General features: G+C 40.4%; 1 protein-coding gene across 1 annotated transcript in view; it reads left to right on the plus strand.

The window, feature by feature from the left end:
• KCNB2 (potassium voltage-gated channel subfamily B member 2) overlaps positions 1–27,044 on the plus strand; it is a 193,189-nt gene that overhangs the window by 9,522 nt on the left and 156,623 nt on the right. Inside the window, exon 2 of the mRNA XM_042466191.1 lies at positions 12,835–13,514. Coding sequence (XP_042322125.1) covers positions 12,936–13,514 — 579 coding nt within the window. The 5' untranslated portion in view covers positions 12,835–12,935. The remainder of the gene's footprint in view (positions 1–12,834; positions 13,515–27,044) is intronic.

The raw sequence follows: 27,044 nt of genomic DNA on the forward strand, positions 1-27,044 counted from the left end.
TCCTGGACATGTTGTGTATAGCATAAGTGGCAATCATCCAGATGTTGTTGGTCTGCAACTTCCAGCATTCCTCACCACTAGCTATGTTGAATAGGGGTGTTAGCTGTTGCAGTCCAACAAATGAAGGGCTGCCTCATTCCCACCCTGTCATATAGATTGACTAAATGAGAAAAAGGACAGGGCTCCTGCATCTTTCAATAGTTGTGTAAAAGAGAGAATTTCAATTGGCATACTTTGCATAACAAACTACACCTGTTGAAATGCCCTCTTCTACACAAATGTGAAATGGAGAAATATTAAAAGCTCAATGCTCTTTTTCATGTGGCTGCCCTAAATTTGCATAAATAAAGTGGAAAAGATTGCCATAAAAGTGTAGGGATGGATAGCTTATTTATTTGTTTGTTTATGGTATTTATACCCCGCCCTTCAGCCCTAAAGGTTATCAGAGCGGCTTACAATTATTATTTTTAATTAGATGGTTCCCTGCCTTCAGGCTTACAATCTAAAAGACACGACACAAAAGAAGAAATGGTGGTGGGAAAGGGGATGAGGTCCAGTGGTTCTTCTCTCCCTCTGATGCCTGGACCAAGGCAGATGGACTGGAGGGAGGGCTCTTAGCCCTGATGGAGCTGGGCCTGGCTGTTCACTCCCTCACAGGCCAAAGGATGACAGTTATCATGGAGGGAGGGCTTAGAATCAGGAGTCAGCAACAATTGTGTGTGTGTGTGTGTGTGTGTGTGTGTGTGTGTGTGTGTAAGGTCAATTTGCTGCCCCTGGTATCCTTCAGGTACCACCATAATGCCGAAAACTAGGGGTGATGGGGCAGAAGTGGTGATAAGGCTTTGAAATACTGCCTTTTAAAAATGATTGCTGCAATCTAATTATAAGATGAATTGCTATTTCTGGAGACTTCGCAGAGTGGCAAATTATTCTGTTTCAACAGAAGAAGGGTGGTCTGGGGAGTCTAAGGCCACTTCTGCTTCAGATGCTTAGGATTAGACCAATCCATAAAGAAAAGGACTCTCAGCAGGCTAGTTAATAGAAATTCTATGTCTCTCTCTCTCTCTCCCCTCCCCCCCCCCCCCCCCCCTTTCTCGCCCCGTGTGTGTGTGTGTGCGCGCGCGCCTGTCTGTTTCTGTGTCTGTCTGAAATAAAAGGTGGTAGGTACAAATCACAGGAAAAGGCCTCGCTTTCATGCCCATCTGGCTGGAATCAGAATGCTGGATTAGATTAACCTTGGTCTGACCCAGCAGGGATCTTCTTATCTTCTAATATAAGAAACAAACCCTGAATTACCACTCCTGTGCCCCAGATATACTGAAAATATTTTCTCTCTTTCCCAGGTCATAGTCTGAGGGCAAAGAAATACACCCATGTTGTCAAAGCTAAGCAGGGCTGGGCAAGGTAATTTTGTTCAGGTTTTGGTAAGAGTTTGCCAACATTTGTAAGCTTTATCATATTCAGGATGTGAAGACACTTGCTGCCAAAATATAGTTATGGTCCACTGACTGTGGGGTTCATATTTATTTAGTGAATTTATTTCCTGCCTTTCTTCCAAGATGGGATGAAGCAGGGGTAGGCAACCTGCGGCCCGTGGGCCGGATGCGGCCCAGCGAGGCCTTGGGACCGGCCCCAGCCCGGTCCTGCCACCAATTGCCGCCGGGGCCTTTTGGGGGCAATTGTCTATAGAAGCCTCAGAAACATGCATTTATATTAACATTTTTTAAAAAATCAGCAATTTTTTTTCGCGTGTCCTCCATTTTTTTTTAAAAAGTGTCTTCCATTTGAAAATTTTGTCCTACATTTGTCCTGGTTTATATATATATATATATATATATTTAAAAATTATTTCATTATTTATTTTTTGGCTTCGGCCCCCCAGTTGTCTGAGGGACAGCAACCCGCCCCCCGGCTCAAAAAGATTGCCTACCCCTGGGATAAAGGCACAATGGTTTTCAATCCAGAAAGGTAATTTTGCCAATCTCTGCAGTTCTCTACATGAGCCTTCTAAATTAACTACTTGCCTTGTCTTTTGCAAATTCACTTAAATTCTGTCCCCAAATATTACATATTTCATGGAAACTGGAGGTGAGGTATGTTGAATGAAAGGGCATTTTGCACAAACTATAAACAAGCCATGCCTCAGAAGTGTGCAGGGAAGGCCTGTAACTGACATTGTCTTCTTAGAAATGTCATAGCAAGCCTTAACCACCAGAAATCCCAGGGCAACTGCCTTGAAGATGTAAAGACAAGGATGCTGTCAAGGTGAGAAAGATAGAGGGAGCCCATACTTCATAGTGATATTCCTAAAACATCTTCCTCACTCCTAACCCCAGTCACTTAAATTTACTCAAATTGTGCAGAGCATGCAAAGACCTATAGCTAGTGTTTATTCCTTTCTTACCTTGCGATATGTATCACCTGAACACTTTCCCGTTTTGCCATTGGTTGTAGTAGTACCTACAGGGGACACAAGGTCAAAATGCAGAATTTTGGTAGAAAGGGAACCTCTGTTGCCTTGAGCCCTCAAATGCTGATATGATTCTACCATGGTCTCATTCACGAGTACATATCTCCATCTGTTGCAAATAGCTGGCAAACTATTTAGTGTTCATTTTTCCTTCCAGTATCAGAGCCAGAACGTAGAACCTCAGTAAATTACAAATACTATTTGCAAAATAAATTCTAATGATCCCCATTTCTCCTTGGGTTTGTAGTCACGGGTCAAATGAAATGGTCTCACTTCATTTTTACTGCTGGCAGTCCAGACAACCTACAGAAGGATTTGGGGCCAAATCCATGTCTTTTCAGCACCTCAGGGCTTTAATCCAGAGGGGGAAATGTGACAATTTACTCTGGAGTTGAGTGGAAAAATCTGAATATTCATTGGGAGGGGAAAACTGTGCTCTACAGTGATGTCAACGTGGGGCTGAAGGAATGTATGGTGGTCTGGACTGGTTGCATCCAGCAAGCCTGGTGTGTGTGTCATCTTGTTTTTCTACTTCTGTGTATGTTCAGCTATGAAAACAGTGGTGTGGGGTCAGATTGGGCTCTCCCCCCCATGTTGTTTTTGTTTTTACACTTTGCACACTTCCCCCCTTCCACTTTGATCCTTCCCTCACAATCAGCATTGTGTCATATTTGTTTTCATTTCAGAGTGTAATATTTCTCCCACCAACCATTCCCTTTATTGTGCAGATATCTTCAATGTATATATGAGAGGAAGGGAGTGTATGAGATTTCTTCATGATTGGGCAAGTGAATGAATGGGGTGGGGAAAGGGAATGTGTGCACTCCATTCACTGAAATAAAAAAAGATGACACAATGCTGATCAGGTATGAGGAGGATCAGATAAGGCAGAGTGTAAACAGTAACACAAATGTGAAAGTTAGGTTGGGGGAAAGAGGGAGGGAAAAGTTGGATCTCATGGCTGGATATTGCCATAAATAAAAGATAAATAAAATACACATTTATTTTTTTTCTTTCGCTGTCATGTGTGTGTCTACATCTACAATTTCCTCACTCTCCTCTAGAATGGTAAAGGAGGAAAGGGTATTGCAGAGACATCCAGTCAGAATGCACAGTGGTTGTTACATTGACAAACAAAATGGTTATTGGCTGCTAGGCTGATGTATGCTGGAAAGGGGGGAAACATTGGGTTTGTTGGGGAAATGTGTGTCTGGTTGTGCCAATGTTGTTTTGAAGTGCTTAGAGTGCCTGGACTTAGAAGGGTTGCAGAAAAATGCAAGGTGAAGCCTATTTATTTTATTTTATTTCAAGGATTTATAGCCTGCCTTTCTCCCACAATGGTCAATTTAGACACTCCCCTTATCTGTGAAACCCTCAGGGGGGACACCACAGGGGAACACTTTTAGGGAAATTGGGGAGCCCAGCTAGGGTGTGTTTAAAGCAGGGAAAATCTGTCCCTTCAGCTCCAATTATTACTTTCACAAATCATGTTCTTTACTCAGCACATCCCCATGCCTCTCTTATCTCTTTATAGATAAATAGGCATCTCCTTTACAGTTATTGTGAGAAGGCTGTTGTCCATCCCTTTCCCATGTGAACCACCAGTGAAGCCTAGAACAGTGGGAACAGCAGTGATGATTGATGAACTGGATGTCAGACATGCCTCTGTGCAGTTGCTATCTTCTGCTTTCTCTTCCTAGGAAGAAACAAGCATCTATTCAACAGATGTATCTCTGTGCACCATAAGGATGCAGTGAGAGTAAGGAAGCAGCATCTGTTAGCCTGCTTTCTGTCATGTTGCTGTTACATTTCTGTGCAGCAACGGCATCCTTTTTTGAGTTTCAGACAGGACTCTTTTCCAGTAAAACTTCTGATAATTTCAGTGCTGTTTCTATTCTGATCATTAACAAAGAGGGAACCTGTACATACTACCAGGCTTTTATCCTGCAGCAGAGGTCTTCTCCAGGACAGAAATCTGTGTATTACCAACAGGAGCAGGGAAAGGGGTTGTTACTGTGTCACTTTCTCTTGCCTCCAGCCATTTACTGCAATTGTGCTAATCAACTGCTACAATATAGATCGATTGGTAGATCAATGTATTTGGTGTGGAAAGGTGAGACTGAAAGTCACAACCAAAGGAGGTCCCCTGGGAAACAAACCACCAAGTATTGGTGATCAACCAAAATATTCCCAAAATGCCCCCAAACATTCTGTAGGGAACCTGGGGCATTTGCCATATACTTGTTCCCCCGGGCCATTTTAGGACCAGGAGTACCCTTTTCCAAAAAGCAGGAAGTGACTTCTGGGTCCATTTTTGTTGTTGTTGTTTTTAGAAAAAGGCTCTGCAGGGCCTAAAATGACCCAGGGACCAAAATATGGCAAAATGCCAGCCACACCCTCTTGATAGGATCGTGGATGAGGGGGTATTTATTTATTTTGTAGGGTGTACGGCAGGCTGTATGTCTCCCAAGGTTTCTTGGAGTAGCCAGTGTGGCCCCCTAGCTTCCAACAGTTGACCTCTTTTGCTTTAGAGCAAGAATGGTGACTCTCTGCCCTGGGGCTAGATTGACCCATGAGAGGATCCCATTCAGGCTGCAAATTTACATTGCTATCTCCTGTCAGTGAGAGAACAGGGAGCTGTTGTGTGGTGCTGTGTTTGCTCCCAGGAAACTGGTGCAATAGAGCTTACTCCTGAGTACACTTTTATAGTATTGACCCATGTGTTTTATGGGAATAAATAATAATAATAATAATAATAATAATAATAATAATAATAATAATAATAGTAGTAGTAGTAGTTGTTGTTGTTGTTGTTGTTGTTGTCGTATTTCTTTGCTGTTGCTCTCCAAGGCCCAAGGCGAGGCACAACATAGAATGGGTAAGAAAGGCAGCCGCCCGACTCACTGGGATGGCTGGGTTGCTGTGGGACCAGAGTCGCCTTCTCCTGTGGGCGGGCCTGGGCGCACCCCAGCATGCCTTGCTGGAGCCCACAGGCCCACGATTTGCTGGTCAGGAAGGTTGGGAGGGACTCCCGCCTCCCTCTGGGACTCAGTCTCCCAGCATGCTCAGGAGGTGGTTGCCCCCTTGCCTTGGGCTGCCCAGTCCTCCAGGGCACCAATTCGCTGGATGCGCCTGGGAGTGGGGCTCCCTCCTCCCTCGGCCCCTCCCCCTCCTCTTGGACTATTTAAGGCCACGTGGCGTCCACTCTCGGCATCATTTTTTGTTCGGCTCTCCCACCCTCTCTCTCTGAGTCTGGGTTTTCTTGTCACAACTTGGGGCGGCAGCATAGGTCATGGATCTGGTGGTCGTGGTTTCCAGGGCTGCATAGCACTGGATTGGGAGTCCTTTGGGACATGGGAGTGCTGAGGGCATGTGCTGTGGCCATTGCAAGGGCCACATCGTGGCAGCGTCTCCTGGTAACTAGAGGCTTCACTGAGAACATGCAATCGGCTGGTTGCATGTTTGCAATATGGCCTTTTATGTCATCCTGAAGCCTGGCTGTGACTCCTCTCTGCAGTCTTCAGTATAAGAGGATTGTGATGCAATAGTAATAACAGCACCAGAAGTAGCCACAGCAGATGTAGGAGTGGCAGTAATTTGTCACCAATCAAACTTCAGTGATGTCAGGAGCCGGATGCAGAGATACTAAGCTCAGATCTTACTGTAATCTAACATGTAAAAACTAGAAAACGAGTTTCCTTCTATTCATACTTCTTCTTCTATATTGCTGCCCTTAATTTTAACAGAGGCTGTATATCTTTGGCAGCTATATGTAAAGCAGAAGTTACACCAGTGCAGTTACTTGTTTGATCAACAGGTACCAGAATCACTGCTAGCCAGTGGATTCTGGGATTTTTAGTACAAAAGTAACTTTTGCAAGCTTTGAAGAGACATCTTAAAGATGTTGTTTTATGTCTCATCTAGAATGATGTCTGAAGGGCCATAGAAGTGACTCATCTTTAAAGAAGATTATAGCCAGGAACCCTGACGCACAAGCCCTATAGTTTATCATCACTGTGCATAGAATTTAAAACATGAACAACAATAACAAAACAAACAAGCAAAATCAGGTTCCTGTCCTTAGAAGGTTACAATCTAATCTACTACCATATATACTCTTCTATAAATCTAAAAATTTACACCCAAAAATTGACCCCAAAAACCCAGGTCAACTTATTTAAGAGTTACTATGGTAATGTGATAGCAGCTCTTTCAGATTTCCCCATGTGGTGCCAGTGCAGGAGAGGAGTTTATTTATCTCTGGAGACAAGCAGAAAGAGTCCTGGGCAATTGACTGATATTGCTGTTTGTTTAAGAGTCATTCTCCCCCTGCACTTCTGGCTGAAACAAAAGCTGAACGATGAAGTACAGTAAAACGATTCAGTGAGAGTTGCTCTTGCCATATGCACACATACACACACTGAAGGAGCCTTCAGATTTTACCCTCGTCCTTTCCACAGGTCATGGCAAAATCCATAATTTTGGCCCCAAAACCTGACTTCAGCTTATACATGAGGTTGACTTATAGCAGAGTATATATGGTCATCCAGTCTTTAGGAATATTAGGCCCCATATCTTGTAATTTGTATTTTATATCAGATCATATAAATCAGAAATCTGTCCCATATGCCTAAGAGGGGTACACTAGAACCAATTTTTGGGAAGGTAGCCCACTGTTGTCAGATGGAGAGACAAGTATTGCTAATGAATTCTGACAGGGAACCAGTTAGCTAAGCAACAAAAGATCATTCTACAGCATTACAAAACATGACTCAGTGTTGTGACAGCATCTGAAACTAGATTACAGTACATCAAATAAACTAAAAATTCAAAGATGACATAGGAGCCTCTATCAAGAGAATGAGAAATACCACAGGAGGAGAGATTGGTCTCAAAATCTATACATTAAAGTGTTGATTCTCAGATTGGTGGTATGCCCCTCTGTGGAGGATGGAAAGATCCAGGGGCATGATGAGAGAAAAGGGGAACTGCAGGGGCCAGTGAGGAAAAAGGGGGTGGTTGGGAGGGGGCTTCAGTCAAAGTATTGTTGTCCAAGAAAGACAAGGAGGCCCAGGCGGGGGGGGGGGGGGGGATGAGAGTTGCTGAAACTTCTTTTCACAGTCCCTTAAAATCACTGCACAGCCTCACTGAGAACTTTGTGTGGTAGTGTCTCCCATTCTTTGCCTGCTGTGCCAGCTCACTCCCTTAGCCATGTCTTTTGTTAGTAGTGGCTGTGGTGTTTGAGAAACTCACTCAAAGTTTGGGTGCAGGACATCACTTCTGTGGCTTGGAGAAGTAGCATCTGGGGACAGACTGACTGGAGTAAGGAGTGAGAGCATGTGGCAGTGGGAGAGAAGCAGTGGCAAAAGGGAGCTTTCAAATTTGGTACCCTGCTTAAGGTCTGTGAGATTTGCTTGGACTTGGCTGGCAAATTGGAGCTGTGCTGCTGCTCCTACTTTCTTTCATCCAACATGCTGAGAGAAGAGATAGCACGAGAAACTGTGTGTGTGTGTGTGTGTGTGTGTGTGTGTGTGTGTGTGTGTGTAAAACACTTGAAGCTGGTGGGGGGAGGACATGTCTCTGGGGGAGGAGGGGGAGGAGTCAATTCCTGGATTCTTGGAAAGAGTCCATCTTGGAGCAGCTACTGTAGCATATGGCCTCTGTAAGCCCCCTAAACACACACCAGCTGCACCTCCTCCAACCCGATGAAGAAGGACTGAGAGCCCTTCCTCACTGGGAAGAATCTTTTCCCTTTTACCTGGTCACCTGGAGCAGCAGCTGAGAGGCCTCTTACTTGTATTGACCTTTGCCACAAGGCTGGCATGATTGAGAAGTTTCTCTGTCAGTGCTCAGACAACTGCTTGGTTGTTGCTGCCAGGGTGACAAGAAAGGAATGACAACCGAGATTGGTTGCTTTTAATTTGCAGTAGAACAGTAGGCCTAATATCAAGAAATATATGTGGCGGTACTAGGGTTGTTGCCCAAGAGGAAAGGGGGCAGTAGCCTGAAAAGGTTTGGGGAGCAGTGCATTAAAGGAAATAGATTTTTTTCCATTGTATATATGTGTGCATATAGCACACATGAACTGTAAAGTACACATGGATGAAAGAACACTTATAGGAAGTATGTGCTATTCTTTTGGGTTTGTTTTTTCCCATTTTGCAGCCGAAGAAATGGTTTAGGATAGTATGCGGAGATCTCCGTAATTCACAGTGGTGTGGGCAAACATAATGATCTGCGGTCCACCAGTCAGAAACATAAATGAGAGCATGGGATAGAAGTTAGAGAGTTGGTTTGAAGGTTTGGAGGGGGGGGGCAGGTTGAAGTCCTACTGAGCCATGAAACTCACCTTTGTCACTTACATGCCCTCAGGCTGGCCTACCTCATAAAGTTGCTTTGTGGATTTAAAAAATGGGAAGGTGGAAAGGCCTACTATGTATTATAACAGGAAAGACATGATATAAATATAATATTGTTGAACAAAGTGCTTCTGAATGCCTCTGAGCATAGGAATTTGTTTTCACTACATCTCACACATAAATGCTTTCTCAATAATAATAATAATAATAATAATAATAATAACTTTGTTTTCCTCTAAACCTACTTGGTTTTCAGAACCCTGTTTTGGAGAGGAAAACAATCAGGTTCTTTTTTTTTTTATTGCAATTCATTCAGAGTAAGAAATCCTTATTGGAGAGTTAACAAAAAGTTAAAAGAGTTGCAAAAAATATATATTTTTTTAGAACTACAACCCAAAAATGTCTTAGCCAGCATGGGTCGTGTTACTGGATAAAATAAAATCTTTTTCTTGCTCAAACCAAAATCATTTTTAAATAAAGTATTATTTAATTATAGTGTTTCTGTACTCTGACAAGCCTTATCTGTTTTATCACCTGGATAATTTTTTTTAACTTCTTTGAGCTTTAGATGACTTTAAAGAAATTGCAAGGAAACTGCACTTTCATCATAGGACAGTGGCCATGCTGGCTTGTGGGTTTTGGGTGTGCTGACATTCCCAAGCATTGGAAAACAGTGTAAAGGTTTTATAGCACAGTCCTCTCTCTCTCTCTCTCTCTCTCTCTCTATATATATATATATATATATATATATATATATATATATATATATCAACTATTTTAACAGGTATTTGTTTGAATTAGGCTGTGTGTGTGCTCACACACAAAATGCATATATACCAGCTTTACACCAGCTTTAATTTGTTTGGGGCAATGATTTCCTGAAGAACTCCTGAAGGTTTAACCCTACACAGAAGAAGATATCTCGAAGTGTAACCCTACACAGAAGAAGAGACTCACCTGCTTCTCACTTTGGATCAGACTACAGACTATCAGACTGTGGGAAAAAATATATAGCACAAATCAGTTAACACTAGTTGCTTTCATGAACTCAGTTTCTAAGTGTGTGGATCTGGTTGCAAACAAATGGTACCTCAATGCAATATCAAAGGTGGCTAATGTCTGCAACACTGCCACCAGAGAAATATTTAAACATTTTTTAAATCTTTTTTTTTAAAAAAAGGATGGCTGACATTTCTTCCCTGTTACTTATGTACTCCTCCAAATTATTTCTCTTCATTTGGAAATGACTTTTTAGTTTGAGAAACAGACACATAGAACAGATTGAAGGTGCAAGTTTGACAAATCACACTTTTGACTCAGCTGTCAGTACTGATCTTTCCATCAGGTCTAGTCTCAGGCAGCATATACTGATCATAAAGCTGTCAGTACTGACCTTGCCATCAGGTGTAGTCTCAGGCAGCATATACTGGTCATCAAGAAATGGTACTGTGTTTTTATTATTTATTTTGTGGACTTTTCTATCTGATGGGCTGAAATTACTTGTCTGGCTTTGGGTGGTGTTCATTTTGGGTGAGGGCACCATTTGCTGCTTTGGCTCAGGCATCAAAATGTCTTGGGACAGACCTGTTGGTTGCAGCATGTATATGCTGTATATCCTCTATGACATTTCTGTGATGCATTATTTAAAAAGCATTTAAAATGGGAAAGGCATTACAGGTGAAAGTGCTTCAAAAGAAAGCAGAACATAAAAGCAGTGTAGAAATTCACAGCCTGGTTTTGGACTGATATGGCATTTATCTTCCCAAGTGATGTTGTCAAATTGACATGGATGAATGAGTAAAGATCAATATTATAGAATTAAGTCGTCTGTATACTTAGATGCTTGGGTTTCTTTCTTTTTTGGTTTACCATAAAGGATCAGGAAGCCATTTCAAAGTGTCTTGTTAAATGCAAAAAGAAAGAAAGAAAGAAAGAAAGAAAGAAAAGGGAGAGACTTTGTGTCTTATAACGCTGTAATTATTATGGCTGGTGACAAAGCTACTAATGATACTTGTATTTGATAGTTTGCTGCAAAGAAAGATCAGTGAGTTTTGCAGCCCTTTTATTTTTCCATCTGTCTTACATGTTCAAATGAATTATCTGATCTTCTGAAAAGAAATATTAGATAAATACGATTAAAGCAATTTCCTTGTAGTCATTATTGATTGACTAAGGGCAATCCTTTCTAACTCTTAGAAGAGTGTGTGGAACTTATTTCATCACATGATGACAGAAAAGACTTATCAGAGTAACAGGAACATTATGATTAAATAATGTGTGTGTTTAAAAATGCTTTTTATCTGAATAAGGAAAATATTTTATTTTATCCACCTTTTTCCAACAAGCAGATTTTTCCTAAATTATTTAAAAAAAAAACCCACAAAACTGTATTTCAGACAGGGGCCTAAATACTCTAAGCCTTAAGGCATAGTTCCTGTCTGATATTGGGAGCTAAGCAGGGTCAGCCCTGGGTAATACTTGGATGGGAGGCCATAAATGAATACTAGGTGCTGTAGGCTATACTTCAGAGGAAAAACTGGCAAAACCACCTCTGTTGCTTGCCTATGAAAACCCTTTGAAATTTATGGCATTGCCATAAGTTGATAGAGGACTTGCAGGCACGTGAACACACATTTTTGTGACAAAAATGTCCTGCAATCATTTTAAGGAGCTTGTTTTTTAAAATATTATGAAATATTTTGAAGACTGTGATCCCAGTCTTGTAGGATTTATCTCCCTTGTTTAAAAAAATGATGTCATAAACATTAATATGAACTATGCAGCAATCATTCTAGCACTACATGCAGCACATGACTTGTATGGAATACGTACTTTCACGAAGCCAGCATCCCTAAATATGGCTGCGAAAAACCATAGTCTGAAACTCTGGAGAGCTGTTACCAGCCAGCCTAAATAATATTGACCCAGGCCTTGTCTGCACTGGTCAGGATATTCTGGGGGCAACCCAAAGTATCCTGACTTCTCAGCTGCACTGTCCTATCCCTGTTCCTATGTGGTTGTGGCTATCTGTATGGGTGTCTGACTGAATCATCTGGCATTGCTGCCACCACAGGTCACTTGCTCTAAGGTCAGAATGAGGCACCCAGCAGTGAGCACAAGGCTGTGTGCCTTGTACTGACCTAGGAATGCATGACCTGTGGTGGCTGTGGTAGCAGATGCACCAGGTGGCCCAGCAGGATGCCCATGAAGGCAGCCACCACAGCACAGGAATGGAGGGCTTGAGATCTTCCTGGAAGACCCAGAGTAACAAGTATATTTTAACATTGTAATACTTTGGTTCTGGTGTGGAACATGCTGGACATTGTCTGACCTGTTCAAACTGGAACCATGTTTTGGGACGTGCATTGTCCAAAGAGGATGACACTAGAATGGAGAGGGAGAAATGGGCCTTCTGGACCATTCAGAGAAGGCCCCAGATCGACAAGTGGTAGCTTCCATTGTTCCTATGTATTGCAAAAAAGTTAGTACTCTTCCACAAAATAACCCTTCCAGTAAGGATACCTGAAGTCATCTATGACAGAAGGATAGGTGTGGGATACTTTTGAGTTTGAAAATATAACCCCCCCCCCCATGGAGATTGTTTATGCAGCAGTTTTCTACTACTGCTGAACTGTCTCCTGACTACTTCCTGAAATCATAAGGTATAGTAATAAATATTAACTCAGTGCTGCAAACTGTCTAGTCAAATGAACACACCCACATAACATAATTCATTCACTTAGTCACATATTCACTCATCATCTAGAATATTCCTATCAGTTTGGTAGATGAATGAACTGTGAAACAGCATTTTTTAGATCTGCTATTCATAATGTGTTCACAACCCAAAGTGCCAGTGTGGTAGCTTTAGAGCTACCACAATATTTGCATACAATTTGTAAGCAAATGCAAAGGAGCCTTCCTGTTGAAACTATCTCAGTTTATCATAGCACTGTAAATTGCTGCACTATCTTAGTATATGCTAAACTTTGGATTTCTTTTCAGCTTCAGGAATGGAGGAACTTCACTAAAGAAGACACAACCTGACTTCTTACCCAAGTTGGTTCTCCTAAAGTTTCTGATTTGGCTGCTACGTCCTTATCAGGATGGCCGAAAAGGCTCCTCCAGGGATAAACAAGAAGTCCTCAAGGTCTACCCAATCCCTCCCACCAGAACCAGTGGAGATAATCAGGAGCAAAGCCTGTTCTAGAAGAGTCAAAATCAATGTAGGTGGTCTCAACCATGAAGTTCTATGGAGGACTTTAGACAGACTTCCACGGACTCGATTAGGGAAGCTAAGAGACTGCAATACTAATGATTCCTTACTAGAAGTATGTGATGACTATAATCTCAATGAGAATGAATATTTCTTTGATAGACACCCAGGTGCTTTCACCTCCATTTTAAATTTCTACAGGACGGGAAAGCTACACATGATGGAGGAAATGTGTGCTCTCTCTTTTGGCCAAGAACTTGATTATTGGGGGATTGATGAAATATATCTAGAGTCTTGTTGCCAGGCAAGATACCATCAAAAGAAAGAACAAATGAATGAAGAACTCAGGAGGGAGGCAGAGACTCTGAGAGAAAGAGACGGAGAAGAATTTGATAATGCCTGTTGCCCGGACAAAAGGAAAAAACTATGGGATTTGCTGGAGAAACCCAACTCCTCAGTGGCTGCAAAGGTAGGATCCATTACATAGTTAAGCACAGGAAATCATTTAGATTATTTCTTTAGGTTATAGATATGTTAGAATATACAGTACTGATAAGCTTCACTGAAAATAAACTTCACTGGAAAGGTGAGTAATGTAGGCTTAGACCAGATTTTTCTTGTGTGGTCTGCTAATGTAAAAATGGTAAAGGTGCTTCCTCAGAAGTAGTAGTGGTCCATTCACCCAGATGCTTTCCTAAATATACAGATGACTCTTTCTCACTTCTGACTTACTTGTTTAGGAGCTAATAGATAGTTGCATTAACAGGCAAGCTCAAGACCATGATGCCCATGGCACAATCAGTTGTACAACTATAGGATTCTCAGTACTTGTGCTGGTGTGTATTTATGCTGTGCTAAAAGTAGATTGGATCTTAACATTTGTTTGTCAGGCTGGGGACTTCTTTTAATCTAGGGGGAAAGAGCATAAAACCTCAACCAAAAGCATTAGCCACCAACTGGTGCTTCCAAGTTTTGTTTTATTTTACAATTTCGATGCTTCATTCATTGAGGTTTAAGAATAGTTTAGATAAAATCTTCAATTTTCAATGCTGTTCTAGTTTTCTTATTGTACTAACATTTTTTTTGCTCACAAGAGAAAATCTATTGAAGACAAAAAGATGGAATAGTAGCATAATGCTTTTTAAATGTGAGCCCTGTGCTTGGAAATATCCTATGTGGTAATGTTATTTGTATTCTGTGTGCCTTCTGAGCATCACCATTGCTTCTTCCTGTACTCCTCCACATTATCCTATTGCTTTCAGTGCAGCCTAAAGAAGTGTGACTAGATTTTTTTTTTAAATGAGAGAGTCTTGGGGGCTTATTGCACAGCTTTATAACATGACTTACCGCTCCCAAATTGAAGCCCAATTCAGGCTGTATCCTGGTCATATTGTGTGGCTTTTGTCTCCCGATCTGCTGTCCGAGTACAGCCCAGCTGCAGTCCACATCCCTTAATGTGTTTCGGCAGCCATTTTTCAAGGTCAGGAGCTTTAAGGGGTGCAGGCTGCAGCCGGCTGTACTCAGATGGTCAATTGGGAGACAAAAGCTATGTGATAGGACCAGGATGCAGCCCAAATTAGGCTTCAGTTCGGGAGCAGTAAGTCGCGTTATAAAAGCTATGCAATAAGCTCTGTGGTTTCTATGAATCTAAAGGGATTTGGATTCTGGTAGGATTAATTGATGTTCCATACCTAGACTTTTCTGTTGTTTAGTCTAGACATTTATCTAAGACTGAATCCCATTGAACCCAATGGGCCTTGCTTCTAACTAGATTTCTGTAAGACTGGAATCCATTTTGTTTTGTTCTTTCTCATTTTCTTGACTTGGGAAAATTAAGAAGTAATACTGCTGCACTAGCTTCTTCTGTAATCAGTGGGTAAATTCCAAGGAGTAAGAACAAGCTTAGTCTAAAGCTGGCACCTAGGAAATTCTGAATTAAATCTGTATCTCGTGAAAAGTGACTGTGATTGGACAATAAGGATAGGCCACAATGGCTGAGGAGTCTGGCTTAGTGTTCCTGAACAATGTGCTTTTGTGTGGTCACTGCTACTTAACTGTTAGGGATGATGGGAGTTGCAGCTCTTCTCCTGGCTTTCACTCTCACTCCCCTGGTCAGCGGAAGAACAACCAGTTTGACCAGTAGCTCTGAGAATTGGCTGAAGATGTCTTCCAATCTTCTCTGGAGTCTGCTGGTTCTTGTTCAGCTCTCAAGACACCAGTCAACACAGTAGTCTTCTATAAAAAGATCTACTTTTATTCTAATATATACACTATGCACAAAACAATTCACTACTCACAAAACTCACACTACTATACTCCTCAATACCCACACTACTATACTCCTCAATACCCACAAAAAGTATTGCCATACATTATTGCTTATATAGACATTTGTCTCTCTATTCATTATACAGTTGCCACCTCCTGGGCGTGTACATACATTATGATTGACATACCAAACTTGGCTCAATCTAGACCTCACATTGCATCATACACTACTGTCCACTCAATGACTTTCAGGTGATATCAATTTGCACCTTTTCACTTTGTCCTTGCTACATGTGTCCTTGGCTTTTAGGACCTTCTAATTACATTATATGCAACACCTATGTGACATTTCAATTGCTTTTGCTTTGTCATGTTACTTTCAAATACATTCATATACATATTATATTTCTTGTGACTATATATCCCATGTTGCTTTTTCCTGACATTAACTGCTGCCACTAGCAAAAATAGCTAAACTAGTCAGAAATGAATAACAAAGCAAAAGGTTCCGGAATCCAGACTTTAGTTCGTCACTCCCCTGAAAAAACAGAAATAGAAAACCAACTTCAAACCATGATTTCACACCACATCTTGGAAACAATACCCTTCTGGACTACAACAAAATTCACTATTTATCATGGCCAGTTGCCACATGGCAGAGAGATTCTGAAAGTTGTCATCCAAAAAAAGTTTCTAAGCACTCCTTCCGGCTCTTGTATGTCCTAGTTGTGGTAGGACAAATCAAGTGTCCTTGATTTACCCTCTTCCTCTTTGTCTGTCACCATGTCCATATATGTACTTGTAACTTTTGTTTTTTAGTTCCCTTCATTAAAACATTCCATAGAGAAGGAGCTGAAGTTCCTTTTGTATTTGTCTGTAAGCTACTATGTCTGAAGCATGGCTTTAAAATAAAATGTATCTTCTTCAAGGTCATTTCACTAGATTCTTAGGCCAACATTTGACATATTTCTTGCCAAAGTATCTCTGGCTTCAGTTGGTGAATATATTTCATATATAATCCCAGAGGTGGCACGTGATGCCATTTTCCCCCGGCACATGGTGGAGGGAGGGAAGAAGAAGAGGTGCGTGCCTGTTCATCCTCCTTCCCAACCCTCCCTGGCCTCCAGCTGCCTCTCCGGTGGTAGCTGAAGGTTGGGGACAATGTGGAAGGATCCTCCCCAGCCTTCAGCTGCCCCTCCGGAGGCAGCTGAAGGCCAGAGATGGTGTGGGGAAGGAGGAGAAGAGGTGTGTGCTTGTTCCTCTTCTTCCCCCCTCACTCCCCCTCACCTTCAGGTGTCTCTGGAGAGGCAGCTGAAGGTCTGGGATGGGGGGGGAAGAGGTCCTGCCCTCAGAGGGCAGAAGGCCCACCCCAGCAATGGGTAACACCTGGTGCTGGAAAACCTTTTAGTTCAGGCACTCGCCTCCTAAAAGGTTCACCATCACTGTGCTAATGTATGAAGCTATTTCTAGGTTATACATCAATTTATTTATTTTTTCTCTTCTCTTTGCTTTCTTCTTTTTTTCCTCTTTTCTCTTTTTTCTTCTTCTTCTTTCCTTTTTCTTTCTTTTATTTTATTTTAGATTTGACAACATATATCTGCTTGTATTAGGTTTATATAATTAGTTTGTAAATTATTTCTCTCTTTTTTCAATTAAAAAAATAAAAAAAGTTTTGTAAGATTTTACAACAGCAGCTGTTTAGAAGGATATCAACAAAACCTAACAAATGCTGATTATGTTGACACTATCAAATATTCTAAACACTATCCATAAGCAATCTGTATTAGTGTAGTAGATTAATGCAAGGATGCAGAACATGTTTCCTTCCAAATGTTCTGGGACTGTTGTTCTTATATTCTCTCTTCTGTCAAAGAGTAATGGGTATTTCAGTCCAACAACATCTGGTAGGTCAATTGTTTCCCATCCCTTCTTTAATGGAAGTGAATATTTATAGGTTTCTTTGGAAGGGAATATTTGGAATGGAACTGAATAGAGCTTCCTTTCGTATTTTTCAAATAAAATTCCATATTTTTGGACTGGATATATTCCTTAAAGCCTATTTTATTAATTAATTTGATGTATACATATATAAGTAAGCACATTTAAGATGAGAGTACATACTGACTCCTGTTTATAAGATGAATTAGATGTTGAAGCTTAGATACCTGTATTGTCTTTTTGGCTGAGTATTACAGTATTTTGTTATATCGGGAACCTATTTTATTATCTGGAAGGAACAGGCCCAAGGTTTCATTGTTTGAAGTACATGACTCTGCCTGTGTTTGCTTTGTCTGTTCAAATAGAATTGAAACTGCTGCCCATGGTGACACAGAATCCCTATAGCAGTACGTTACTAAGTAGCTGTACACTCAAGATCCCAGAGACCAGTTTGGAGGTGATGGGGCATGTCATTGAGTTGACACACCAAATCCCAGTAGAGCAAAAACTAGATCAAAAGCTGTCCACAACATGGGCAGATCACTGATCCAAGCATGGGTGGTGTCAGGTTTGCAGTGTACAGCTGGCCTGCCTTCTGTCTCACCAGTAAAGAAAATGCTTGAATGAAATAAACTGTACAGAACAGAAAATGCTGTAATTATTTTTAAATGCATAGCTTAGTCCCATTGTTTTTATTTTGACATTAGCAAATACATGGACATTTGATGACAAAGTAGTTTAGATTTCAGAACTATTTATACTAAAGACCCATCTCAGTGTTATATATAAGTCATGGCTTCCTCCAAAGAATTGTTCCAAAGATTCCTAACAAGGGTGTGTCAGAGAGTCTTTATTGATCCTTATAGAACCAGAGTTCTCATGTTCCATGTGAAAAAGGAATGGCTGTTAAATCATTTCAAATCTGTTATACAGACATAATATTACAGGTGGTTTAAACATACCAGCAAAATCTTGGTTGCCAAGTTAAGGCATGGTAAAAAGACTTCAGAGTCTTTCTGTCTAGCTTGTCCTTAGCTAAAATGAAGGAAGATGGCAGAATACAGGGATACACGTGTATGCTGTTCAGAGGAGCCAGTGAAGAAATATTATAATTAATGACAAGAATCCAGGACCAGACTAACAGATGCATAACCTGGAGTTATGTATCTGTAGCGATCTGTACTCACAGTTTCTATGTAGTCATGATTGTGGCACTACTGTCACAATTGTAACTGCTCCACCAAACCTACTTTATTTGGCATCAACCACACCGAGAAAAGGGGGTCTGTTCTGCTGGTGACTGGTGCATGAATGGATGAAGTTTCCACACCCCCTCCCACTAGCTGGCAAGTCTGGGACAACCAGAAGCAGGACTCTGTCACATTTTCATGTTGTATTCTCAGTGGCAGACAGGAAAGGAGTGGAAACATCATCTGCCTATGCCTCCATCACCAAACAGATCCCCTTCTCTGCATGGCTGAGGCCCAATAAAGCAGTTTTGGGTGGATTGGGCCAGGAGATACTGCTTAGCTATGGAACAAAAGTAGCTACATAACTAAGTAGTGTATGCAGAATTCCAGCGGATACCTCTAAAATTGCTCCTATGTGTTTGCTTTATTCCTAGAGTTCAAGAGATTAAAAAAAAAACAATCAGGTGTTGAAATTTGTATCAGGGTTGCCAAATAGAAAACTGGGCTTCTGTGCCTTTTATGGCTGTGTAGAATTAAGAATTACAGCAAGTATTGCTTGTCACACAATTTAAGTAACAAGCTGCACTTGTTTGAATTCTTTTGTATGCACAGCCATTAAAGTTACAGGAGCTCTGTACTGACAACTTCAGTTTGTATATCTAAGAATTCACAGATTCTTTATGTATAGATTCAGCCATCCACAGCTTGAAAATATTTTTTAAAAATTCCCAAAATCAAATCTTGATTTTGCCATTTTATATAAGGGACACCATTTAACTATACTGTGCCATCCATGAATTTTGGTATACATGGGTGGGGAGACGACTAGAGATCAGGATCCTATGGCACAGCACATCTGGAGAACACTTGGTAGAGCAAAGCTCTGCTATGGAGTCAAGAGATAATTCTTAAAACAACTTCTTTAAAATCACCATTAGAGCATTTGCACAGCTGTGACCATCCACATGTCATTGGACTACATCTCCGACTATTCCTCACCTTTGGTTATCTTAGGCTGGGGCTGATGGAGCCTTCAGCTCAATATCTCCTGCAGGACCACATATTCCACACCTTTGTGAAAGCGCTGACATATTTGCAAAAATAATTATCATGCTAATAATATGGATGGGTTTTAGCTGCAGCAGTGTAAATAGCAACTTCTATCATATTCAACAAAGTGTGACTAAGTGTCTAGCAAACAGAGTAGAGCACTGACAATGAGCCTATACATCACTGGGAATATTATATATGGCCATCATACATATAATCTGAAGAGGAAGAGGTACATGGACTATGTTTTGTTCACTATGAGGGAATGCCATGCTCCTTAGTGGTGGTTATAAGATTTAAAATGATATTTTCAGTAACTTGTTACTATTACATTTCCAATAAATAAAAAGTAATTAGCTGCTATTTTAGTTATAGTTTTTAAAATAACCATGGTTATTCAAAAGTAACCAAAATTGTTACTTTCAGCTAGTTTTTAAAATACTGGAATAGTATGAGTAAATGGACTGTGCTACATAATAAGCCTAAGACCTATGAAAGTAACAAAAATAATTACAGTTATACCACATGGGTGATATTATTCCATATTAAGTCCCAATTGTGGCTCTTAGCCATGTCTTAATTACTGCAAAAATGAATTAATTGCGAGTAAGGTATTGTTTGTAATTAGTTAGTTCCACGTTCTGTTCATAAAATTGCTCGACAGAATAGTCCAGAGATTGTACATCAGAGCTCAACTTTCAGGACATGGTTGAACTGTATGTTATTGTTTTTGATTTGACAGTTCTTTTACAGGATATCCAGCTTGCAAAGAATTTTGCATACAGCTAATCAATGCATTAACTATAATTTGTGTACATTTCTCCATTGGCCAAGTTGTGTGCGCATGCATTATGCTAAAATCAGAATTAAAGTGAGGTGTACAACCTTAGGAAATAGCTATATGCTTAAATTCCTTCCTTCTATGATTGATCACTTTGATTTTATTGCAAAACACCTTAATATTTTAAGAATCTGAAGGTATTATTCCAATAATTCTTTTTCATTGGAGCATCTGTTTTATAAACTTCCATTTTCTGCCTGCAAATTAAGGATTTCCCCCCTGAGAATGACATTATAATTTATCAGTTGCTAATTAAAGAAAGTGTAATTCTCTTTCACTCTTACAAAGCAGCAGAAAGACTTCACCATGGGTATTCATTTGCATAGCCATTTGCTCTGTGGTTTGTTTGTTTGTTTTAAAAGAAATGGATGGGTGATGGTTAAAAAATAATAGATCAAGATCTTCAGGGTAGCAAACCCTGAAGTATGAATTACTGCCTAAGCTTACATTGTCCCTAATAGCAACCTTCCTGAGAGCAAAATACTATTGAGTGTTTAAAGGCTAATGTTCATTATGTAGAGCTGGTTCACACAGAATGTTATCTTATTTGTGTATTTCATTCAAGCTGAGCAGTTGAAATCACTGTATCAGAGCCCAGGTTTGTGGTAAAGAACTTAAACTAACCATTCTAACTATACTAAGGGCCCTGGTGGTGCAGTGGTTAAATAGCAGTATTGTAACCACTAACTCACAAACCACAAGGTTGCGAGTTCAATACCAGCCAAGGGCTCAAACTCAACTCAGGCTTGCATCCTTCCAAGGTTGCTAAAATGCATACCTAGTTGTCAGGGCCCAATCCTTCCTGTTTCCAATGAATGCCTTTTGCCCTATCCCTTGTATTTTCAGGTGGGAGGTCGCTTATTTTCAACAGGGAAGTGAAAATATTCTGCACATTCTCAGATGAACTGTGCTCATAAACATGTTTATAAGCTCTACCATTGCTGGTGACTTGTATTTGTTTAACCAGCCAGTTATAAAAGCATCTGGACTTTTTTTTACTAACTTATATAAGAAGCTCCCCAAGATGTCTTTATCCAGGCATTCTTACGGGTTGTGCTTGTCCCCAGAAAGATGTGTTATTGTTATTGTTGTTGCTGCTGCTGCTGTTCTTGTTCTTGTATGACTTCAAGTCATTTCCATCTTGTGACAACCATCAAGCAAACTTATAATGGGGTTTTCTTGGCAAGATTTGTTCAGCAAGAGTTTGCCTTTGCCTTCCTCTTAGCTGAGAGTGTGACTTACTCAATGAGTGTGATTTCTATAGCTGAGCAAAGATTCAAACCCTGGTCTCCAGAGTCAGAAGCCAATGTTCAAACCACTATACCACGCTGGTTCTCTCCCTCACAATCCTGGTAAAGCATTACCTTCTATCATCTCTCAGCAGGTTATTTGCCCATGAGATCAAATACCCTCTGCGAGTGCTTTGGTAAAGAGGTTCATGCTCATAAACCTTTGGTCACACTTGTAACCCAATCTACCAAAAGCTCTTCCAAATAAGAACAGCAGCTACAGCATAAGAACAGCATATCATATCTTTGTTTCTGCATTGTACTATGCAAGTTTCTCTTGGCAGCTCCATTGAATTTAAAAATCAATTATCATAAATTTTCCTTCATCATTATACTTAAAGAATAAAAGCATTGTTTAGTGACTCAAAATACACATGATTTTTGGTGCTTTGCCACAGATAGCATATTAAATGCAACAGAATGTCTGCAGAAAATTGATTTTGTTTTAAAAGCTTGTCCATATGGACTAATGAGTCAACTATTAAAATATTATTTAACTTCAGTGGTCTGTGCACAAGGTATCGTGTAACTAATGATTCAGCATTATTTTTAGCTGGCTCAGTTATGGAAAAAAAAATCCGATATTTGAACTATCTGACCCCAGTGGCATTTTAATGCTTCGCTAAATTATATATACATTTTCTTTCTCTGTCATATCATGAACTGTTGGCTATTGCTCTGTTGCAATAGCATCTGTCTTGGTAGCTACTTCTTAGTTTCCAGAGTCTGAATTTAAAAAAAACCAAAGACTCCCTGAAAGTAACCTGTCAATTGTTGACAACTATTTGTAACTTAAAGACTCAGTGAAGGTAAAACCAAGGACAGTGAGCCAAACTGAGACAATCCATCAGTGGCTTCCAACAGCTGCAGCAGTGCCTATTCCCATTCATCAAATGCACAGAGGAATGGAATCTTTTCTGTCTTGAGCGGTGAAAGGAGGTCTCCAATCCTGTGGCAGTGTTTTATGAATTAAAGCAATAAAAAAGTCAAACTCTCTATCTTGGAAAACATTAACAGGAACAATGATGCATAGTCTTAGGACTGGTTCCTGCATGGCCAGAGCTCAGAAAACCTGCTTTTTTGGATTAAAGCTCCCAGACTCCCACAGCTAACATGGCTGTGGACTCTAGGAATTTTAGTCCAAAGTACTATACTGTAGTATTTTTCCCCAGCTGCATGACTAACACAGGCAATCACATCTTATTGTCATGAGATTGCCAACCTATATGTTGTTTCCCTTCATTTTGCTTTCTTCTTAGCCAAGGACCAAGACTACCATATTTCCAAGGAGTCTTTATGCATAGCTGATGAGCTGCATTCACCTTGCTGGGTCAGGTGATACCTAGTTGCGTCAGGGACAGTCTGTATCTGGCTGCTGATCAGGATGATTCTGTGAACCTCTGTGTGCAAAAGCACAAGTGGACAAAGCTTTTACAGCATCTGATCCTAAGAGAAAAATGCTGCTGCAACACAGGCATTCCTGCACCTACAAAGTGTGGTGGCTCTATGGAGAGCAGGACCAGCCACACAAAGGCCAGCACTACTTCCCACAAAGCAGACTAGACATTGTATGTGTATGTTTCTGTTTCCTCAGAACCAGATATTGTGAGCGAGATGCTCTTTGGGAATTTGTTCTAAACTTTGGCAGAGCCAGAGAATCTGGTGCAGTGGTGGTGGTCTGTATGTATATGGTATGAGGGAGGGAGGGAGGGAGGGAGGGAGGAGATTAATTATCTTTCACACTCTGCCAATCAAGGCTCACTACCTAAAGGAATGGTTGCCCTGTTCAGAAGTAATATTCTACTGTCTAGCTGCAGCCAGGTATCACAACAGAAGAGGAATGTTGCCTTTGGGGCCTGTTGTTTGTTTGTTTGTTTGTTTGTTTGCATTTCAGAGACATCTGATTGAATACTGTGAAGAAACAGGATGTCCTCCAAATGTTGTTGGACTGCAACTCTTAGTATTCCTAATCAGCATACCCATTCAACAACATCTAGATGGTAACACAATTCTCACCACTGGTTTAGATGAACTACTGTTCTGATCCAAAGGGCCCTCGATAATCAGTTCTGTTTTCATTTGGCAGCTTTGGTGACATGGGTATCTACTGTGAAAGTTAGGCTAGTCAACCATAAACCAGGATAGGCACTTACTGAAGATTCCAGATACTGATGATGAACTCCTGATGCCCACAGCACAATCTCCTAGACTATGGCAGTTATTTAAATATTTAAATATTTGCAGCATCTGGAAAACACTGTGGATGTAAATGCAGTTATATTTTCAATGTAACTATCAATTTTCAGTAATACCATATTCGCAGTTGCAATTTTGGGGGAAAGATAGGTGAGAGGGTTATGATTTGCCAGGTGGCTGGTACATTGACCTTCAGCTTGCACCATAACATCTTTCACCTAAAGAGATTATACTCTGGTTCTTTTTCCTCCTTTCCTTAGAGCATGTCTACAAAATGCTGCAGGTGTCTTGGATATTATTCTAATTATTAGTTATTTTCCCTTGGGAGATTTATTTTAAAATAGTTGAGTCACAAGACCTATGGCACACTGAACTGAAATGAAGATAGCTTTTTTAAGTTTGGACACCCTGCTGCATTTCTTACACATGATGATCTATACATTGCTCTTATGATTGTAAGCTACTTCCTAGCAACACACAGGAAATCCATACAATGTCCCTGAATGCTGGGTTTGGCATGCTGATCTCTGGCTTATCTGCATGATGATGTAATGGCACATTTAGGCAGACAAATCCCTAAAGACTCTGTGGCTGGAGAGGTTTGTGTGTGTGTGTGTGTGTGTGTTGTTTATACCATCAAGTGCATGACATTTGTAAAATGTAGCTCCTATTGCACAGGAGTATTTTGATGTTGGATGCAAACCTTACTATTCCACATACCTCATCACTGTGGTATATTAAAAGACTGGATATTTGAGACTTGCACAGCTGTGGGTGAAAACGACATCTTATCAGAAAGATCTGTTTGATTGGATAATGCTGTCTGTTCCTTGGGCAAGGAGCTGCTCTCACGCAAGCCCAGTTGAACTGAAGGGAGGTTGTGTGGGTGTAGTAATTTAACTGGTGACATCCAGGATGCTGATCTTTTTGTCAATGAGGGTGACACGCATTGATATTTGAAAGCCACATCTCATGACTCTGTGGATGATGAACTCCTTTGATTTCTGTCACCCAGAAATCTAGCAATACACTTATAAACAAGCCCTTGCAGAATGAAGTTGACAGACTTCTTTTTTCCAAATTGGATTCCAAAAGAGAGCACATTATATGCTGCTTTGGACCCAAACAGCATTGTTCCCAAAATGAACCAGTAGCACAACCAATACCTGAATATATTGAATTATTTTATGGTTCCAGTGAAATAGTCATCCTGCTGCACTCAGAAAGCAAACGCATGTAGGAGGAAAGATACTGCTCCTAATAGAGACTAGGAGACAACTTTTTTCCTGAAATTTATGATTGTCCATGTTTAAGTTCCAGAAATCTAAAATAGCAATAAAAAGAACTAATGCCTCTGATTTGTTTGCTTAGATTCTGAGATGACAAGACACCTTATGTTTATTTTCATACAAACTGAGTTTCCTTATCTGGAATTCAAAATATTCCAAAATCCCAAATTGTCCACATAGGTGGTTGAGATAGTGAGACCTTTGTTTTGTTATGGTTCAGTGTACACAAACTTTGTTTCATGCACAAAATTATTTAAAATATTATGTATAAAATTACATGCAGGCTATGTTTATAAGATGTATAGGAAACATAAAAGGATTTCATGTTGGATCCCATCCTGAAAATACCTCATTATGTATATTTCAAAATAAAATAAAATTCCAAAATACTTCTGGTCCCAAGCATTTTGGATAAAGGAGACTCAGCCTGTACTAGGTTTTCTAAGGTACTCTCTTTTACTGAGAGCTGCAAGTTTTATTGTCTACAACAGTATTCGGGGGTACAGTGATAGTACAGGTATATGCTGGGGTTTGATTCCAGGACCCCACCCCATGGATAATGGTGTAGTAAAATGATGTCCTTTATATAAAATGGCAAAAAAAAGTTTTGCTTTTACTATTTTATATATAATTATGTCTCCCTCTCTCCCTCCCTCCCTCCCTCTCTCCCTCCCTCACGCGCGCGCGCACACACACACACACATATGGATTCAAGCCATTGATGGTTGAATCCCTGGATGCAGAATATGTGGATATGGAGGGCCAGCTGTATTAGACAAAAGGCCCCACCATCCTCATGAAACTCATTCTGGGGATAACGGGAGCTGCAGTTCAATTCAGCTAGAGGACATACAGTTGGATATAAGACAGCTCTGAGGCCACATCTTGCTCTTGAGCATCTCCAATATTAGGAAATTTTACTTCATTTGAATATGTATGCAAACTTTCTGATTCTAATGAATCTGTAATGAAGAGCAAGAATGAAATGCTGATTCATTGAAGTTAATAACAATTTTTCTGCTGACCTCATTCAAACAAAGATTTTTATGCAGAGTACATTTACTCAATAGCACTTGTTTAAAATGGCACTGCACTTCATTGGTCTTATACCTAAACCCTTTGGCTCCACTTGCTTAAAACCTGTGTGGATTATCTGAGCTTTTCTGTTCTTTTCTGAGTGATGAAAACTAAATAGCAGCCTAACTGAAGCAAAGTCCTTTACAAAAGCCTTCTTAGAAGTAACTTTTCTTCACCCCCAGGAATGGTAGCAAATTTCACTGCAGGACACTGGAGGGCATTGCCACCCCAAATTCAGTGTTTTCACTTATCTTTCACTGAGTCCCAGTTGATGTAACCGCAAAGGTTTGATAGTGCTTAAAATAGCAGAGGTATAGGACATGCCAGAACTATCCCAAGGACAGCCAAGTAACAATAATACAGTTCCGGATGTCGGCAGTCAAATCCAGGATGCTCCTCTGGAAGACAACTGTCATTCCATGCATTATAGTGTTCACTTTAAGTTATCCTTGGCTAATATTATGCAAGTCAGAATTTTCAATGAAGTAAAAAAAAGTGAGACTAAAGGTCTGTAAAATTCTTATAGGAATTTAAAGAGTGTTTCATGCTTAGTATTTGGCATTGTATTTTAAAGGCTTCTGGCTTGATCCTGTTTCTTCCAGCTTTCTTCCGCAATAACAATGATGAGACAATCAGCTACGTCTCCATCCTGGAAACAAGCAGACACATTAGTGTTATAACAGGAAAAACCTGTGGTGCTTCCATAGGGATTCTCATATTACCAGTCAAAAGGAACAGAATAGCTATTTCTTTTCCTCCTTAAAGAAAAAAATAGTGGAAAGGAGAAAAAAAAAATGGAATTAAGAGTGGACCAAGCCTTCCCAGTAGTTGCTTCCACCCTCTGGAACTCTCTTTTGTGGG

This window comes from Sceloporus undulatus, chromosome 4, assembly GCF_019175285.1.
Source record: "Sceloporus undulatus isolate JIND9_A2432 ecotype Alabama chromosome 4, SceUnd_v1.1, whole genome shotgun sequence".
NCBI classification, from domain to species: domain Eukaryota; kingdom Metazoa; phylum Chordata; class Lepidosauria; order Squamata; family Phrynosomatidae; genus Sceloporus; species Sceloporus undulatus.